The sequence below is a fragment of the Balaenoptera ricei genome, chromosome 13, assembly GCF_028023285.1.
Source record: "Balaenoptera ricei isolate mBalRic1 chromosome 13, mBalRic1.hap2, whole genome shotgun sequence".
Classification (NCBI taxonomy): domain Eukaryota; kingdom Metazoa; phylum Chordata; class Mammalia; order Artiodactyla; family Balaenopteridae; genus Balaenoptera; species Balaenoptera ricei.
Window position 1 is genome coordinate 8,556,435 of NC_082651.1, and position 19,945 is coordinate 8,576,379.

General features: G+C 36.4%; 1 protein-coding gene across 5 annotated transcripts in view; it reads left to right on the forward strand.

The window, feature by feature from the left end:
* Positions 1-19,945, forward strand: part of REV1 (REV1 DNA directed polymerase) — a 92,648-nt gene that overhangs the window by 37,211 nt on the left and 35,492 nt on the right. For 4 of the 5 annotated variants that reach the window (XM_059943211.1, XM_059943213.1, XM_059943215.1 and 1 more), the window contains 5 exons: positions 5,699-5,867; positions 12,485-12,637; positions 15,384-16,087; positions 18,249-18,356; positions 19,829-19,945. In XM_059943211.1, the coding sequence (XP_059799194.1) occupies positions 5,699-5,867; positions 12,485-12,637; positions 15,384-16,087; positions 18,249-18,356; positions 19,829-19,945 (1,251 nt within the window). The remainder of the gene's footprint in view (positions 1-5,698; positions 5,868-12,484; positions 12,638-15,383; positions 16,088-18,248; positions 18,357-19,828) is intronic. The other variant, XM_059943214.1, reaches the window with a different exon arrangement.

A 19,945-nucleotide genomic window follows, 5' to 3' on the forward strand; every position in this document is an offset into this window, starting at 1 on the left:
GCTTTCTCAATAGAGATCTATCAAGGAAAGCTTTTGCACAAGATTGTAAAACTTTGTTTATAGAATGTGTTTTAACCAGATGAGCAAAACTTTTATAAGCTGTGCCCAGAGACGTCACAGTGGTCTTCAGTGGCTGTTCTAATGTTACGTGATGGCGTTTGCTGTGGTGGAATTTCACATGTGGAGCTTTAGGCCTAAATCGTGGTCCAGTGTTTAATATGTGCCTTTTACCTTTTCTGTGTTTACCTGTCTCTTACTTTCTGTGGTTGGTTTTAGTTAATGCTAAAATTTGATTGCATACAGAATATTCTCAAAGAATGTTCTGTAAAATTAACAGTAGGAGTGTTATGGACTGTGAGTGTTACGGATTTGCAAAGCTTTCTTTCCAAGATATCTGTTAAGTTTTTAAAACTGCACAGTCCTATTCAGCGAGAAACACAGTTTAAGTAAAAATTATTTTCTTGTTGATCAGATGTTCTTTGATGTATCTTGTGCTTTGTCAAGAAAGGATACATGTAACATAGAAAAGAAAGGTGTATACGTTGTTCAGCCTATAAGATGCATTTTAGAACCTGTTTTTAGATTTATTAAAACTTGAAAATGTTGCCGTGTTACAGTCCTCTTTTATCTGAAGTTGGTCTCCTTTATAAAAACCTCATTCAGGATGCTGAGGAGCTAAGAATTTTGGTTTAAAAGGATGTTTCATTGGGATTTTGATTTGCATGTCTCTAATGATTAGTGATGTTGAGCATCTTTTCATATGTTGGTTGGCCATATGTATATCATCTTTAAAGAAATGTGTATTCAGGTCCTTTGCCCATTTTTAAATTGGGTTATTTTGTTGTTGTTGAGTTGAAATACTTCTTTATATATTCTAACTATTAACCCCTTATTAGATAGATGATTTGCAAATATTGTCTCCAGTTCCACAGGTTGCTTTTTTACTTCTGTTGATTGTGTCCTTTGATGCACAGAAGTTTTGAATTTTAATGTAGTCTAACTTAATCTGTTTTTCTTTTTGTTGCCTGTGCTTTTGGTGTCATATCTAAGAAATCATTTCCAAATCCAATGTCATGAAGCTTTTCCCCTGTGTTTTCTTTTAAGAGTTTTATAGTTTTAGGTCTTAACATTTAGGTCTTTAGTCCATTGAGTTAATTTTTGTGTATGGTATAAGATAAGGGTCCAACTTCATTCTTTTGCATGTGGATATCCAGCAAATGTGTTTTTTAATGACCTTTTTCCCCCACTGATGTTGTCTGTTCTGTCACTACATAATCAACATTTGAACATTGTACCATGACATTTTTGATCTTCATTTGATGAAGATGCATCATTTGCACCTTAAGTTGGTTTCTGTTCTTTTCATTAGCACATGACATTTAAAGCAGTCCCTGACAGCACCAGTACCTTCATAAACAAAACCTGCGCAATGAAATCATGGTTATCCAAATTATCCAGAATATGCTTGTTTTTTGTTTTTGGTAAGAATAACATTGAAATGACAATAATCATCTCACAGAGAACTTGTGATGCCAAGACTCTGTTGTTGAATTCCAATCTTGGAATCACCAGTGGTGAGCATTAAGTGAGATAAAGTATGGAAAGTACATGAGTAGAATAGGTGCTAAATTAATGTTCATTTTCTTTCCTCAGTTCTTTTTACCTGCTTATGATTATAAAGCAGTAAATGACAGTTTTATTTTGTTCTACAAAGAGGTGGATGGTTTTTAATAAAATTGATATATATATTGGTGCTACTAGAATGACAGTGTCTACTGACTATTTTTTTGGCTGCGTTGGGCCTTCATTGCTGCGCGTGGGCTTTCTCTAGTTGCGGTGAGCGGGGGCTACTCTTCGTCGCCGTGTGCGGGCTTCTCATTGCGGTGGCTTCTCTTGTTGCAGAGCACAGGCTCTAGGTGCACAGGCTTCAGTAGTTGTGGCACACGGGCTCAGTAGTTGTGGCACGCGGGCTTAGTTGCTCCTCGGCATGTGGGATCTTCCTGGACAGGGATTGAACCCCCCATGTCCCCTGCATTGGCAGGTGGATTCTTAACCACTGAGCCACCAGGGGAGTCCCCTTTGTCTGGTTTTGGTGTCAGGATGATGGTGGCCTCATAAAATGAGTTCAGAAGTGGTTTTCCCTCCGCAACTTTTTGGAATGGTTTCAGAAGGATAGGTGTTAACTCTTCTTTAATTGTTTGGTAGAATTCACCTGTGAAGCCATGTGGTCCTGGACTTTTGCTTGTGGGGAGTTTTTAAATTACTGATTCAATTTCAATACTGGTAATTGGTCTGTTCATATTTTCTATTTCTTCCTGGTTCAGTCTTGGGAGATTGTTCCTTTCTAAGAATTTGTCCATTTCTTCTAGGTTGTTCATTTATTGGTATATAGTTGCTCGTAGTAGTCTCTTAGGATCCTTTGTATTTCTGTGGTGTTGGTTGTAACTTCTCCTTTTCATTTCTGATTTTATCGATTTGGGCCCTCTCCCTTTTTTTCTTGATGAGTCTGGCTAGAGGTTTATCAGTTTTGTTTATCAGCAAATGCTTTAATCTTAGGGAGAGAAAGTAAGTAAACTGTAGATTCCTGACTGGCCAGATGTTCAGTTTCCACTATTGTATGTGAAGTCATTATGATGCTCTAGTTTAGTTTCTGTGATCCCTAGCCCCTGAAAACCTTCAATTATGAATTTTGAATTACTTTTATTTGAAAGTTGTTTTCATTTCTCTTTCCAGCGCGCTATCCAGTTTAGTAGCCACTAGCCACGTGTGTTAATAAGCGTTTGAAATGTGACTAGTCTAAATAGAGGTGTGTTGTAAATGCAAAATATATACTGTATTCTGGAGACTTAGTTTGAGAAAAAGAGTGTGAGATATCCCAATTTTATATATTGATTACATGCTGAAATGATAATATTTTGGATTTATTGAGTTAAATAAAAACATTAATTTTTTACTATTTTTAATGAGGTAATTAGAAAAATTTATATATGTGACTTGCATATGTAGTTAACATATTTTTACTGAGCAGCTCCAGTAGGTGCAGTCAGTAACAACAGATGAATTCTACACTGTAAGAATTTAACAAGAAGTAATCAAACCTGGCATGTCTGTATGTGCTTTGTTAGCTTTCTTTCTTCTTCATTTTTTAAATATATTTTATTGAAGTATAGTTGATATACAATGTTGTTTTAATTTTTCCTATACAGCAAAGTGACTCAGTTGTATATATTCTTTTCCATTTTGGTTTATCACAGGATATTGAATACAGTTTCCTATGCTATATAGTGGGACCTTGTTGTTTATTCATCCTGTATATACTAGTTTGCAATTGCAAGCTCCCAATCTTTCCTTCCCCAACCCCCCTCCCCCTTGGCAACAAGAAGTCTGTTCTCTATGTCTGTGAGTTTGTTTCTGTTTTTAAGATATGTTCATTTGTGTCGTGTTTTAAATTCCACATAAAGCGATATTATATGATATTTATCTTTCTCTTTCTGATTTACTTTGCTTAGTATGATAATCTCTAGGTCCATCCATGTTGCTGCAAATGGCATTATTTCATTCTTTTTTATGGTTGAGTAATATTCCTCCATGTGTGTGTGTGTATACCACATCTTCTTTATCCGTTCATCAGCTGATGGACATTTAGGTTGTTTCCATGTCTTGGCTTTGTAAATAGTGCTGCTCTGAACATAGAGGTGCATGTATCTTTTTGAATTATAGTTTTGTCTGGGTATGTGCCCAGGAGTGGGATTGCTGGATCATATGGCAACTCTATGTTTAGTTTTTTGAGGAACCTCCATACTGTTCTCCATAGTGGCTGCACCAATTTACATTCCCACCAACAATGTAAGAGGGTTCTCTTTTCTCCACATCCTCTCTAGCATTTATTGTTTGTAGACTTTTTAATGATGGCCATTCTGACTGGTGTTAGGTGGTACCTCATGGTAGTTTTGATTTTCATTTCTCTAATAATTAGTGATGATGAGCATCTTTTCATGTGCCTGTTGCCCATCTCTTTGTCTTCTTTGGAGAAATGAAAACTACAGGCCAATATCTTTAATGAATATAGATGCAAAAATTCTCAACAAAATATTAGCAAACCGAATCCAACAGCACAGCAGATCAAATACCATGACCAAGTTGGATTCATCACAGGGTCACAAGGATGGTTCACCATACACAAATCAGTCAGTCGATGTGATACACCCCATTAACAAAAGAAAAGTCAAAAACCACATGATGATCTCAATAGATGCAGAAAAAGCATTCGATAAAATTCAACATCTGTTCATGATAAGGACTCTTACCAAAATTGGTATAGAGGGAACATATTTCTTCTTCTAAAGACCAAAACTCACTGAATTAGATAGTTATTATAATAAAAGTACTTATTTAAATACTTGGACCTGTATTATTTGTGTTTAAAGAAAATCTGTTGCTTGAATAACAAAGTAGATACACAAGCCTCCTGTGGAGGCCACCCCCAGCCTCACCCCCAGGTACAGCTGTTGCTAGGAGAAGTGTGGTACAGAGTTTCCCTTAGGTTAATAGGTGAAAGAAATAGGGAAGCTGTTGAAAATAATTAGTTTCATGTGATACTAGTAATGCCTGTCATAACATAACTTTAGTGAGTCAGACTTTTTTTATGGGAAAGCATAAACCACATTGATTCTTGTTTAAGATATTTTTATATAGTTTTATTAAGAATAAAATAATTTGAAACAAAATTGGGGAAAAAAAAGAGTGCTTCTTGGTCTGCAATTCTTATTTTGTTTTGGTTAACTTTATTTTTTGGCTTTGATGCAAGTTTGTATTAGGAAACTGAGTAAGATTATTTTAACTTTTCTTATTTTTTTTATTTTATTTATTTATTTATTAAAAAAATTTTTTTAAGGCAATCATCTTTTTACACATTTTGAAAGAAACATTTATTTATTTATTTATGGCTGTGTTGGGTCTTTGTTGCTGCACGCGGGCTTTCTCTAGTTGCAGCGAGCGGGGGCTACTCTTCGTTGTGGTGCGCAGGCTTCTCATTGAGGTGGCTTCTCTTGTGTGGAGCACGGGCTCTAGGTTTGCGGGCTCAGTAGTTGTGGCTCGCGGGCTCTAGAGCGCAGGCTCAGTAGTTGTGGCACACGGGCTTAGTTGCTCCACTGCATGTGGGATCTTCCCGGACCAGGGCTTGAACCCATGTCCCCTGCATTGGCAGGCGGATTCTTAACCACTGTGCCACCAGGGAAACCCTTATATTTTTTAAATAAAAGTTTAAGTTATTAAGCTTCACAGGAGTAAAGTCTAATAAGCTCTACAGTAAGTCTGCTCATAGTAAGTATTTTTAAATATAAGATAAAAATGTCAAGGTCAATATAGCTAAATGTCAAAATTTTTAAAATATTTGCTCTATTATCAGTATTTAATTCATTACTCGAGGTGTCTGTCTGCTTTTCTGGGCAGTGCTTGGCAGTAGATGTTTTTGTGTTGGTTGACTGTGCCTTTAGCAGCCAGGAGAGTCAGATGTGCTAAGGCAAAATAGCTCTATCACTTTGTGATTTTCCTCCCAACTTTGTTTACTGGCAACACAGCCAAGGAGAAAGTATACCAGTGATACGTTCTTTAAATCATCCTGTTTAAGGGATTGTTCAGCTAGGGCTCTACTTTCTTAATGTAAAACTTTTAACATGTTTTATTATTAATTTTACAGATCCATCTGCTGAGGAATTGAGAAAGCTAATGATGTTGCATGGAGGCCAATATCATGTGTATTATTCCAGATCCAAAACAACACACATCATTGCCACAAATCTTCCTAATGCCAAAATTAAAGAGTTAAAAGGAGAAAAAGTAATTCGACCAGAATGGATTGTGGAAAGGTAAGTTTAATTTTTAATTAAATTAATGAGTTTTAAAAATTGGAATACTTTTTCTATTATAAACGCTTATCTAACTTGCATTGCCTCTTAACTTAAGGGTGAAGAGTAATCCAGGTCTTAAAAAACACCACTGTGCTCCTTAGCCTCGCATGATGATTCAGGTGGCCTGGGGTTTGACATTAGTGTTCTTGCAACCTCAGCTCCCAGGAATTAGGGGAGATGACTCAAGTGAGCGGCAGGAAGCAGCGATGGGGGGCGTTGACAAAGCATGCTGTTCACTGAGCAAATATTTGTGCACCTGTTCCGAGTAGGCAGTGTTCTGTGTACTTGGGAAATACATCAGTGAGCTAAGCAGAGTCCCTCTCCTACCTCTTGGAGCTTACATTTTATAAGGGGAAACAGATAATAAACAGTATATGAGTAAATTTATGTCATGTGTTAAAAGTCAGTACGTGCTGTGGGGGAAAAAAGAAGATGAGGATAACGTGGACCCGGAACACTAGGAGTGGGCGGCAGTTTGCAGTATTATTAGTACCTGTTTTTCGGTTAGTATGGCTCCTTGGCTGTTGGTTTGGAATTGGTGTGTTGTAAATCAGTGCTGGCCATTCATACTAACTTCCTAAGGTTAAATATGTCATCTAGAACCTTGATGATGAGCCAGAACTTGAGTGATTCATATATAATATATATGAGTGATTGCTAGATTTATGAAAGTTAAAAGTGAAAGTATTAAAATCATAATTTTATGAATAGAGTGTAATCAGTATATGAGAGAATGGTCAGATTGTATAGTGGAGTGTTAATGAAACAAACTTAGAAATTATTTTTTTTTAAGTCAGCTGCCGAGCTTTTTTCTTATCCTATATTTCATTAATTCTGACACCTTCCATTAATTTATTCAGTAGATTTCGAATTGTTAGGTTTCGGGACTTCCCGGGCGGTCCAGTGGTTAAGATTCCGTGCTCCCAGTGCAGGGGGTGTGGTTCCGATCCCTGGTTGGGGAACTAAGAACCCACATGCCACGTGGTGCGACCGAAAATTTTTTAAAAAAATAAGTGAATAGAACAGCAGCATAGATTCATGAGAGTCAGTGTATTATAGTGGAAAGGCTGGGCTTGGGCTCTGGAGACATACCTGGGTTCACATCCCAACTCAGCAATTCAGGGTCCCTGTGATCTTGTGTAATGGGAATAGTTATGCAGCCATTCTGAACCTTGTTTCCTCATTTGTAAAAGAAGGCTGCTGTCTACCCGCTATGGTTACGTGACAACTAGAAATAATTTGTGCAAACTACCTAGTTACAATGCCTTGTGCGTTGTAGAGGCATAATATGTAAGAAGCTACTGTTGTTATTTTATTTTTATTCTATAAACATCACCGAGTATCAGAAAATAAATTCCAAAAGGTCAAAAGTGCATTTGTCTTCCGGAAAGCCAAATTATTCTTATAGATTAGGGTTTTTTAAGCCTTGGCAGATTAAGTTGAAGGTCCATCCCTAGAACTTCTTTGTGCTATGTTCCCAGGACCCAGCCACTGTCCATTCATTATATAGGATTAATGAACCTAGCTTTTAGCTGTGTGTCTTCTTAAAAATAAATTGTGAAGTTTTCCGTATCAGAAGTTAGTATCATTCCAGAGTTTAACTGTGTGTTGTCACTTAAAGACAATCCTTTCATTGTGCCGGGGCAAGAATTTTGATCTGGGGATATTAGTTTGGCTTTGGAGGGGATGGGGGAGATCCATGGGCAAGGAAAGTGGTGGTGAAAAGAGCTCTTGCTGGGTGGGACTTGACTTGCTTAGAAAATGGTGGTCTTCATTACAGCTGTTTCTTTATACCTGCTCTTCTTTTTTGTGCTGAATGCTGCTAGAGAGATAATACAATAAAAAATGCACCTGAGACAGTTACAAGTTATAAAATACACCTTAATGGATTTTATTTTAGTTTGAAGTCAGGCTTAATTATCTGTTTTTAAATAACTGAAGTGACTTTGGAATCATGGTTATATGGTGTAGTTGCTTTATGTTATATATGAGAAGGCAGGGCTAATACGGTTAACTGATTTGCTCAAGAATGACAGAATTCAGAACCCAGATTTTCTGACTCATATTTGGGTCTGCTCTTTGCCATTTAATTAAGTTGTTATGGGTGAGTTGGCCCATGTGGAAATGGTTCAGTCTGGGCTATACCCTAATATATGAAAAAAGTGCCCAGTGTCTACGATGTCATAAGCATGGGCTCCTCCACGTTAGATCACAGTGCTGTTTTCTTTCACACTCTAATCCCAGCCTTGTTCATCTTTTCTCCTTCTCAGCAGTGTTTTAATGAGATTTTATTATACTTAAAAATTTGAACATCATATTAGCTGTTTAATGGATGATACATGATATTCTCTTCTATAATTAGTTTTCCTGTTTTTAGCTTGAGCAGTTTGAAAAGCGACTACCACTCATAAGTGTGCAGGATGATTACTTTGCTTTGATTAGAATTCCCTGGTGTCTGTGTAGGTGCCATTAAACCCGAGTTAATATAGGCATGATTATGGGGTCATGACTTCCGAGAGGCAGGGGAGTCCTTTAATGAGAAGCCTGTGTGCGTTAGTTTAAGGTCTGAGATTATGTCACTGAAGGCTTTGCTTTGTAAATCTTATGTTTGTATATAGTACAGTATAGTATAAGTTAGTGATTTTCAAATTTTTCTCTTAATCCTTTTCTTCAGACAATTTTACGTTGAAATTTGAAGTGTGAAGTAGTTATAGAAGCTGCTGTGGCTCACCTCACTGCCTCATCGGGCCCGAGCACAGTTGAAAACATGGTCCTAAGTTATTCCGAGTCCATTTTGTTCTCGTTGTTCATTTTGTGTTGAGTCTTCTGTGGCGTGGGAACCTGCCTCCTCTGGTTGGATTCTCACGGGCTCTGCTGTGAGATGAGAGGGTCCAGTTGTTGCCAACTCGGGTCTTCTCGTGGGGGGTGACTGGCTCCCAGTCAGTGTGTCCTTTCTTTCTAAGCTCCCACCTGTAATGTTAGCACGTTTGTCACGTACTTGTGATGCTCTGAAGATCTCATACTTGGTATGGACTAAAACTTTGTTCCTAATTACACTCAGTGTCAATATTAGAGTGCTTCAACTCAAATAAAAGTTGGTTGCAAGTTTATCTCATGATTTATTTCATCCCCCTTATGTTTTTTTTTGTGTCTTGCCTCAGTTTATTCCTTGTAGAAAATGTGTGTGATTCTAGTTTCTGGTATAGATTTGACTTAAAAAAAATTAATCTTGAGTCATTTACTTTTTTCTCTCACAGCACTACAGAATTCTTCTCAAATTATTTTTACTTGGCCAACTAACCAGTACACATTTCAGTCTCCCCGCCACCCCATGATTTGTTGTAGGTAATATTTATTAGAAAATAGAGTCTTGGTCTTCACGAGCTAAAGAATGAATATGAATAGCCTCTCTCAGTATCTGTAGTAAAAAATAAAAAGCAATCTGGACCCTGAAGGATAAAGGACAAAAAGTTATATACATATGTTCATAGCTGTTATTTCCTTTTCTGAGCTTGTGGGATCTTGGTGAGTGGTTGGTAAGTTTGGGTAATGGGAGAGGTGGTGGCAAAGGGAATTTTAATTTTGAATGCGTAAAGAATAATGTTTGCTTAATGGTAGAATAATAGGCAAAAACAGCTCAGTTTGTCCTTAGCACATTATTACATCCTTTCTTGCCTTAAATCCACTTCTGAATGAGGAAGAAGGGTAGATGCGTGAATGGATGGGCAGATGGGTATGCAGTGTCAGATGTGGTTTTTCTAATAGAGAACGACTGGGATGTTGACTGGAACCATACAGACATTTGATGTGCAGAATTGCTTCGTCTAAAGAAGATGCTGTTGCTACAGTTACAATAAAAAGTTTGGAATAGAAATGTAGTGACTTTTCTTGTATCTTAATTTTTGCACAATCTCCCAGACTCTGTTTACAACTGACAGTGTAAATTCATTTTCAGCATAGGAAACAGGAAATGATTTAGAGAACAAAGTTCTGCTTTAGATAACTTTACTGGGGCTATAGGACAAGCCAAGAGTTAAAACTTCTCAAAGTAAGTGAATATCTCACATGCAATGAGTATGTGCCTGATGCATTGTATAGAATGTAAGCTCTTTCATATATATCAGAATCTATTTTCAGTGTACATGGGAGGAAAGCTCCGTATATAAAGAAGCCATGTAGTAATAGCTTTTGGTAAAGTGAAGCTCCATTTGGTTTTGAAATATGGGCTTTGATATTTGGCTCTGTTGTTTTTGGGGGTTTTTTTGGTACGAAGAATGGTAGAAAATATAGAATACAGCTCCTCTGTGCTTAGGATAAGCAGTGAAATTAGAAAATGTTAGAAATGAATCCCTGAGAGACTTTGTAAAAGAAGATCTTTTAAAAATATACCTTCAGATAATGTTTCTCTCCATATTATCTGTAGATGGATAAATGGATAAGCAGGGATAGTTAAGAATGTACACAGATGTGTAGTGGTTTGGGCTTGAAATTAAAAGAATTTCTTGTCTAACATTACTATAGTGCACTGGGCTTTAGTTTCTTTTACTGGGCATCTCTGAGGATGTCTGATTAGAGACCTGCAGTATTTAAATTGGCTCTTATTTTATATCAGTCTCCACGGACTTAGTTATGTAAGCCTTAAGTTCTGCTGGGTGACATGGCTGTTGTTAGGAGTCGTGTACGATCAGTGTAGACCACAGAGAGCACCTGTAGCATCTGGGTCACCCAGCAAGCTGTCAGTAGGATGGGGGAAGCCAGCATGATAATGGGGCGTGTCCTGGCTTCATTGCACGTTGGCCTTACTTCAGATGTGCAGCTGGCATATTGAGCACAGTTTCAGTCTCCACGTACCCCTTAGTTACAGCTGTGCTGTGTGTCGTGAAGGAGGCAGAAGGCTAAGGTTAGGGGTAAGTCCCTCTGCTTCTGAGGGTGGGGAGAGCAGGCGAGATAGGTAATAACTAAGAAGACAAAGGTCCATAGCCAGGCAGTTAAGACCAGTTGCTAAAGGAAGTGAAGTTAGCTTGATAAAGAATAAAGTAAAATTCACTGTGCTGTACACCTGAAACTAACACAACATTGTATGTAAATCAACTGCACTCCAATAAAAATTTTTTTAAAAGAATAAAATAAATTAATAAACAGTCTAATTTTAGGATTTTAATTCTAGTATTTGAATGTAATCTGTAATCTTGATAAAACTAACTTTTAGCCTGATGGTACATTTATTTAGGTAAATGAAAATTGAAGTGTGTTGTCACTAGTATGTTCTCAACTGTCATAAATTAGTAGTTTAGCATATTTAGTAATTCCACCTGAAGCTGAAGGTACTTTAGGTAGGATTGTATATTGATATAATTACATAAAGGACATAGTCTATAATATGGTATAGTTTCATTTTTAGGGTATATCATCAGTATGTTTTTCTGTATTCACAATTGTTGACTTAATATTTTAAATTGGTTTTGTTTGTTTTAAACCAATTCAGTCTTTTTTTTAAGTTCTGTGGAGTGTGCTTTGAGAAAATAATGTCAAAACTCTTGGATTTGTCAGATAATAAGAAAAGTATTTTACTGTATTATTTTTTTTCTAAATAATTAAAGTATGGCTTTCTTAATATATATTTTAGGTTTAAAGGCACACATGTGCTTTGAAATATTTCCTGATACTTAAGGAGCCTGTTTTAAAATTTGGATGTTAGCCTAAGCATATTAGTTGGCTGTTTTAAAATTTGAGTTGAAAATGGTATTTTTAAAGATACAGTAACCGTATGTGTAACTCAGTTTATTAGAAAGCAAAACTCAGTTTAATCAAATCAGTCTTAGTTCTGAAGTATAATAGGCATTGGGGAGTGTCAGTTAATCTAGTATTATAATACTGCTGTTCCCCTGGTTTTTATAGGTGGTGTTTGATGCATATATAGTGAGCATTTGGAAGACCATATAGATATATATGATAGCTTCTGCTCTCTCAGAGTTCTGTCTTCAAGTGGCCTTGTCTCTATCACTCTTACACACATAAGATAGTGTAAATTATTTGTTAATCTTAAAGTTGAGATTCTTTATTTTGTCCTTTTATTTTACAGTTTTTCACATTTAATAGACAGACTAACATGAATCTTGGAAACTGGGAATCCTCATCCAGTTCCCTTATTCTGGAAAAATTTAACATGTGAGATAGGATTTGAGAAAATCTTAATGATTCTGTGTGAATTTTTGGGGGAAAAGATTGTGGTTAAATATTAAAGTCATGACGATTACAATATTGACTAGTCCAACTTCGTGCTTGAAGTTTTTCTCATCCTACTCTGTAGTCTATTTTCTTTTCCTCAACATGAGACCGTTGGCTACTAGTTTTTAAAATTTCAGACGTGTCTTTTCATGGGCAGGTCTCATTCTTAGGTGTTTAATAAGTAAGATTGTATTAGGACCACTAAAACAAAGGGAGAAGGAATAAACTAGAAAAAGAGATGGCATGTTGTTGGTGAAATATTCCTGTCATTGAGAACATTCATTTTTTGTGAAGCTCCTTTTCCCCAAGTATTAAACTCTTAAATTGGTGTTACTTTTTTGTTTTAGCATCAAAGCTGGCCGACTCCTGTCCTACATTCCGTATCAGCTGTATAGCAAGCAGTCCTCCACGCAGAAAGGTCTCAACTTTAATCCTGTGTGCAAACCTGAGGACCCTGGACCAGGTCCCAGCAGCATCACCAAACAGCTCAACGACAGGGTGTAAGTTTGTCTAGGTTGGGGAGACTACAGAGCTGGTTTTTCGCAGTGAGAATGGCCCCTGCTCTGCTGAAGAGAGAAACAAATATAAAAACTGGCTATTCGTCTGTATTAATCCTGTTGAAGTACAGGGGTGCGTGTCTTACCTAAAAATTATTTTTATCATGACAGTTTCATAAATAAAATGTAAACAAGAAAGCTTTTCCACTCTCATTAGATTCCGGTGTTAAACCAATGGATCTTAAATTATTAGAAGTAAAATGTTCCATGGATTTTCATGGCAGTAATTATTTTTGACACAAGTAATTTGCTATAGAATATTGCTTTCTCGAAAACTGAACTAAATACTCCAGCTATACTTTTGCTGGGTGCCACTGCATAGAAAGACAGGTAGTGAACATGTTAACATTTCTAGGCTATTTTTGAAAAATTCTAAATCAGTAACAATTCTAAATAGGTAAATATTTTATATCAATTAAAATTTAGTTGATGACCCTCAAGGTTATAGAGTTAGAGGTGAATCTAGACTTTATTCCATGTGTCTGATTTTAAAAAATATTTTGACTTAAGCTTTAATTGCAGTAATCCTGGGTAAATTGGCTTCACAGTTAATTGGTGTGTTGCCTTAACTTGTGTATCAGGTAGTAGTTCATTATCATGGTTCATTATCATTAGCCTTCTCCTTATTTATTAAATTGTTTGCTTTGGGAGTTTGATAATATTTTTTCCAAAAGACCAGGAGTCGAATTAACTTGGGATGATCCAGTGTCACTACCTTCTGTAGTTTTGTTGTCGTTTGTTCTTTAACTTATAGGTTCACTTATAAGTGTATTCAGTTGTTTTTCACATTACCTAAAACATTTAATTTTGTTTTTTTATTACTGTCAAGGTGTACAAGTAATATCAGAAAACCTTCTGAATATACAACTTCATTTTTTTCTTACTTCACTAATAAAAGAAAATATATATGTGTGTGTTTTTGAAATTCTTCTTTGTGTTGACTTTAGGAAGAATTTACCTATTAGATTTAAATTATTGATCCATTTATGCTGTTGCCTAGTAAATGTGTATCCACTCTTGATATATTTCTAGTACAGCTACTTTATAAATGGCCGTTTGTCTGGGCCGAAACACCGCAGTGCAGAAAGGATGGGCAGGAGCAGTGTGTTTCTTGCCAATGTGTGCGTTTCTGTTGCGTGTGTTGCTAGTAAAAAACCTTAATATTTATGACACAGAAAACTAGATTTAAGACTTTTCTGACTTCACTTTTGTTGCTTTCTGTGTTCTTTATTTTTGGCATGTTCAGTGCATTGTATAAATTTCTTTGAAATTCCTTTATGTGACTTTTTGCTCCCTCGCTCTCTATCTCAAGGGCCAGACTTTCTCTGACACGTATCAAATGAGGTTTTCTTTCCTTCCTCTCCTAATCGTTTCCCGTTGGTCATCTTTTCCTCTTTCACTGGTGGGATCATCTGTGAGGACAGGACCTACTCAGATTCGGCTGTCAGATTCCATGAGACGGTCAGCCAGAGCCAGAGCCAAGCCAGAAATGGGTGGGGCTGTTTCGCTTCCAGCTCACGCGTGGTTCTCAGTGCGGTCAGGCTGTCCTGACTAATGTACCCAGTTGGTATTAGGAGCAGGAACTTTAGAGTAAACCTGGTAATGCCCTGGTAATCTCACCTGTGCCTTGGTGCTGCACGTGGCACCCTCATGTGGAGCCTGAACTGTAATTGGGCTAATGCTGTGGACTTTTCTAAGTAGAATGAATTACTGCTTTGTAATTCAGATTTTTGTTTTTGTTACTTAGATGATTCTTTTGAATGCAAATGAATCTTGTCTCTATTACAGAGCATTACCAGACATCTAGAAGAGCCAGGATGTGAATTTACCATAACATTTGTCATAGTTACTGCATTTATAAACCTGTCATCAGGACACTTGGTCCAGATTGCCTTGGACCTACCACCCTGGCATTTAAATAATGCTTTTCTTAGAAATGAAATGGTAATAATTCCCTTGTCAATAGGGCGAACATCCTCATTTTTCTAGGTATGAATTTTATTGAATTAGCCATACACATTGACCTGACTTTTTTTACTTTTTATCTACTTGTGCAACAGTTTGACCCCATTAATGGATTAGTGGATGTAGTCTGTCACTCCATTTTCTGGGGGAAAATAACGAGCCTCAGGATTGTAGCAGTATTGGATTTAATGTGTTGAACAGTGCCTTACATAAAACTGAAAGTAAAAATAGGAATAAGATTTCAAATAAGGTTTCTTACCCGTTTTTACGGGAATTATTCATATTGTATTAATTTAGCAAATACTTACTGACTACCTAGTAAATGCCGGACACTGTGCTACAAACTGGGTATTTAAAGCTTACAGATTACAGTTAATTTATAGTGGGAAAAATAATTGAAAACAGTTTCTTGGATTTTTCTTCAATCTGAAAAAGATCCTATTCTATTTTCTTCTCTGTGAGTGTCTGAAATTTTAAAAAAACCCAAAAACCTGAAAGGCTGTTAATGGGCTAGAATTTTCCTAGTTACCTTGCTCCTTCAGTTTAGCAAAGAATTATCTTTTATTAGAAGAGCAATCATGAAAAAAAATTTGTGGCTTAATCATTCAGATTTGGTGGAGGGAATATTAAAGTGTGTACCACTAAGACAGTGTTTAAATGGAAAATTGTTTTAGCCTGAAAGTCAGACATTATTCATTTAAACAATTTTTTTTTCCTGCTTTAGAAATCACATAATTAAGAAGATTGAGACGGAAAATGAAGTCAAAGTCAATGGAGTGAACAGTTGGAATGAAGAAGATGCAGATAATGACTTGGGTTTTGTGGAGCTGGAGCCCTTCTTCCCAGGAAGGAAACAGAACGGAATTCCGCATCCCAGAGATGGCAGTGCCGTTTGTAACGGACACACTCATAGCTCTAACGGTGCCTTAAAGACACAGGACTGCTTGGTGCCCAGGGGCAGCGGTGTTGCCAGCAGGCTGTCCCCCGACCCTGCCCACGAGGAGGAAGCAGCCGAGAGGAGCGGTGGCGGCTTCAGAGACTGCGCTGTGCAGCAGTCCCAGCAAAGCACCAGAAGCACAGATGCTCTGCGGAATCCACGCAGAACTAATTCCTTCTCCCCGTCACCTTTGCACAGCAACACCCGAGTCAATGGTGCTCACCACTCCACTGTTCAGGGGCCTTCAAGCACAAAGAGCACTTCTTCAGTCCCTTCGCCGAGCAAGGCGGCACCCTCTGTGCCACCCAGACCTTGCAGCTTCATCTCGGACTTCTACTCTCGCTCGAGACTGCACCACATTTCCACGTGGAAGTGCGAATTGACTGAGTTTGTCAGTACCCTGCAGAGACAAAGTAGTGGTATCTTTCCAGGAAGGGAAAAGTTAAAAAAAATGAAAGCAGGCAGGTCTGCATTTGTTGTAACTGACCCAGGTAGATACTTACTAAAAATTGTTTTCTTAAGAAACAATCATGCTTGATCATTTTGTTCTTAATCTGTCACTGGTATTCTGGTCAATACTAAGGTCTTGTAACATGGAAGTCTTTAGGAATAGCAATTTGTGTAAGTAACAGTGAGTATAACAGATGACAGAAAGCTTTCTTACTAAAAATTTTCTACAAAATTAGATTTGAGTGTGGCTAAGTGAACATTTTTTAGGTAATTTAAATAGTAATGAGGTTGGGATTCTGAGCATTCATTCTTCCTGTAGACCTTATCAGTTATTGAAGTTTTGAACTGTAAAATATAACATTTTATATTCAGTGCTTAAACTCCTGTAAGAATGAATTGGTTTGGTAAGAGTAACTGTTAATTTTTAAAAGCTTGCGTCATAATGATTTTTTCAGTGATTAAATAACTTTGACATAATAGCTATTATAATTATAGTGGTGAGCTTTTAGTGAGATTAAGTATTTTCACATATAAGTAGGTTGGTTAATTGTATTTTGTTTTTTAAATAGTTTTCTTGTCATCAAAAACAAACAAAACCAACAATAACAGGCTGTATTTCTGTGCCTGTCATTATAAATTGGTATCTGGTTTGAGGTTTTAGTTGCTTTTTATGGATTACATGGGTTCCCCCTGGGGCGGGATCTCAGAGATTATCTAGTATTACCCTTTAATTTATAGCTGTGGAAACTGAGGTGCAGAGAGAAGCTCGTGGTTCTCTCACAATGTGATAGAACCTCTCCATCTGGGTTTTTTCTGTTATGTTTTGCTGTGTTTGATGTATTCCAAATGCTTTTTGTTATTTATAAGATATTTCAAAATAATGTTATAGGTATTAGGTTTTCCTTTTATCATGCCTTGGCCTTGTTACCTAAAGGTCGTTTAATTTTGAAAGCTTCAAAGAGCTATTATGAATCAGTTTTATGAATGGGAATAAGATGAGAGATTTTTATATTGTAATGAAGGCATTCAGTAGGCATTTAGTATATGCATTCTGTATGACTTGAATCTTTAAAACCATTATTTTGAGTTGTTTACATTATGTGTGTATAATACTTTTATACAGCAGACTTATAATTGTTAAGATTGATTTTATAGATGATTTCTCGAGGGAATATAGAGGGTAGCAAGGAAGTCGCTGGCTTTGGAGTTAGGTAATAGCCTGAGTCCACATCCTGGCTCTGCCACTCTTACGATGCAGAGCATGTGAGTTCACCTCTCTGAGTCTCAGTTTCCTGTCGGCACACAAGTGATAGTACAGGAAGATAATAGGAACAAAGGTCCGGTGCCCTGCACCTAGTGAGAACAAGGTAAACTCTTTCACAGTCACAATTTGGTAAATAGAGTTGTCTCAACATTTTGGGGAGTAAATGTAAGTTTTTGGAAGCCGATTATGAAGATTAACCTCAGTACTGTTATTCTTAAATCTAGCAGAGGAAAATTCCTTTATGAGATCATCACTTTTTACAAGTGTGGTGGCTTATGGGGCTCTGAAATTAGACTGCCTGGGATTGAATTCCAGCTCAGCCTCTTACTGGCTGTATGACTCAAGTTATTAATCTGCAAAATGGGGATAATAAGCTTACTTCTTTCATAGTGTTGTTGTGAGAATTTAAATAAATTAATACATGTAAACCTCTTACAACAGTGCCTGACACCTACTTACAGAGCACTCAATAACAGTAGCAGTTTTTACCGCTGTCTTATCAAGGAATGTTGTTACTGCATAGAATAGTAATCATCTAAAGTAACTTAGGTCCATGGAACTAAATATATGAAAACATCTTTATACATTTTTATAAACCATTCAGCCCACAGAAATAACTTGGAGATAAGCATTTAGACAGACTTTTAATTAGAGACTTGTTAGAATATAGACTAGGAAAACATGATGTCTTCACAATTGATTTTAAATTCTGTTTGGAAACTAAATTTGTATCTCTGAATTATTTTTAGAGCCAAAGAAACTGAAATTTGATTTCTCTTGAGGTGATAGAAGTAATCTATTATAGAATCTGTATTTTTTTTGAAACTTTATTCTGCTTGTAAGCATTTAAAAATTAATTTCTAAAATTAACTAGACCTGATTTTTTTTTAAATATTAAAAACTAGTTTGGGGTTTGAACATTCTCTTTTTCCTTCTAGGAAATATGTCAGTATTGAGTTCACCCAGACATCAGAGCTGTATAATGCATGTTGATATGGATTGCTTCTTTGTATCAGTGGGTATACGAAATAGACCAGATCTCAAAGGTCTGTATTCTTGTTTATGTATTAAGAAAACTGATATACTGTTATAAACATTTATTCTAAGGAAGGAAACAAAATTTTTAAGAAATATTTATTCTAATTTTCCTTAGCAAGATCAATTCCTACTTCCAAATTTTCTGGACTCCATTATCAAGAAAGAGAGGGAAATTAGAAAAGTTTTTGCCTCCCTGTAGAGACCAGGCCTTTAGGGAAGAATATTCCTCTTCAGCTGAACATCTAAGGCTAATGTAGATAGGGACCTGCTTTGGGCATTTTCTATATTTTTATCTATATTTATTATTACTTTGTCAATAAATGGAAATTTTATGGTAGCATATGTCTTTGCAACTTGGGTCACTATGCTTTCTCTTGAATGAATAACTTGATTAACTGTCCTGATGCTAGGGAACATTCCCACTTTTTGGTTGTAGGATAATTTTGTAGTATTGAATATTGCTAAAATATGTTGTCATCTGTGCAGTCTTTGTTTTAATGGAAATTTTAGGTATTTGTGACCTAGTCAATACTTTTGAAAATATTTATTCTCGATTTTTGAGAGTTCTCTCTATGTCCGAAAGAGATAGCTATTAGTACTGTCTTCTGAGAGTGAATTTTTCCCTTAAGGAAAGCATAGAAACTGCTGGGGTTAATACTAGGGCTTTATTTTTATCACGGGCAGTTGCTGCTTCAGCTCTGATAGGAGTGTTTAGACTGTAAAGAGTTGATTTTAGCCCATGAGTGACTTTTTAATGCTTTTTTTTTTTTTTTTGTCCTCACAACAAATGCATTCAATGAAATATATGCGTGTATATATATATATATATATATATATATACACATATATATATATACTATATATATATATATGTGTATATATATATATACATGGATTATCCATGCTATTGCTTTACAAAGTTAGAGTTATCTTGTAACTTAACACATACACATATAAGGAAATGACGCATGAAAGATTTTATAACTAAACCAAAAATTTCGGGACTATATATACTCACCTTTGATTATATAGTAGGTCAGATTGTGATTCCTCTACATATACATTTAATTAGTTTTTTTTCTTGCTGCAAAAATAAAGATTAGTTTAGATGTTACCTTACTTTTCTGATACCAGAAATATTAAAAATCTACATACAGTTAGTTTTTCTTTCTCTCCCCACCCTGCCAGTCTGAATCTAGGATCTGAGTTGCCTGTTTTCTACTGTAAGAAACCAGACAAAAACCATAGAAAGCTATGATAGTGTTGCTTTTAAGTTGAATAAATGCATCAAAATTGTCATAAATAGTTTACTTTTGGGGGATACAGAGAAACTTATCAGTAGATGACTTTTGCATAGCGACTGATAATCTTCAAAGATTTTGGCTCTTTTAGGGATTAATGCCTAAGTAAAGCTAAAGAGAGATGTCATATTTCTTAAGTGTTAGTGTTCCTGTACTTAGCTTTTATTCTTTCCTTACAGGAAGGCCGGTGGCTGTCACAAGTAACAGAGGCACTGGGAGGGCACCTCTGCGCCCTGGCGCTAACCCCCAGTTGGAGTGGCAGTGGTACCAGAATAAAATCCTGACAGGCAAAGCAG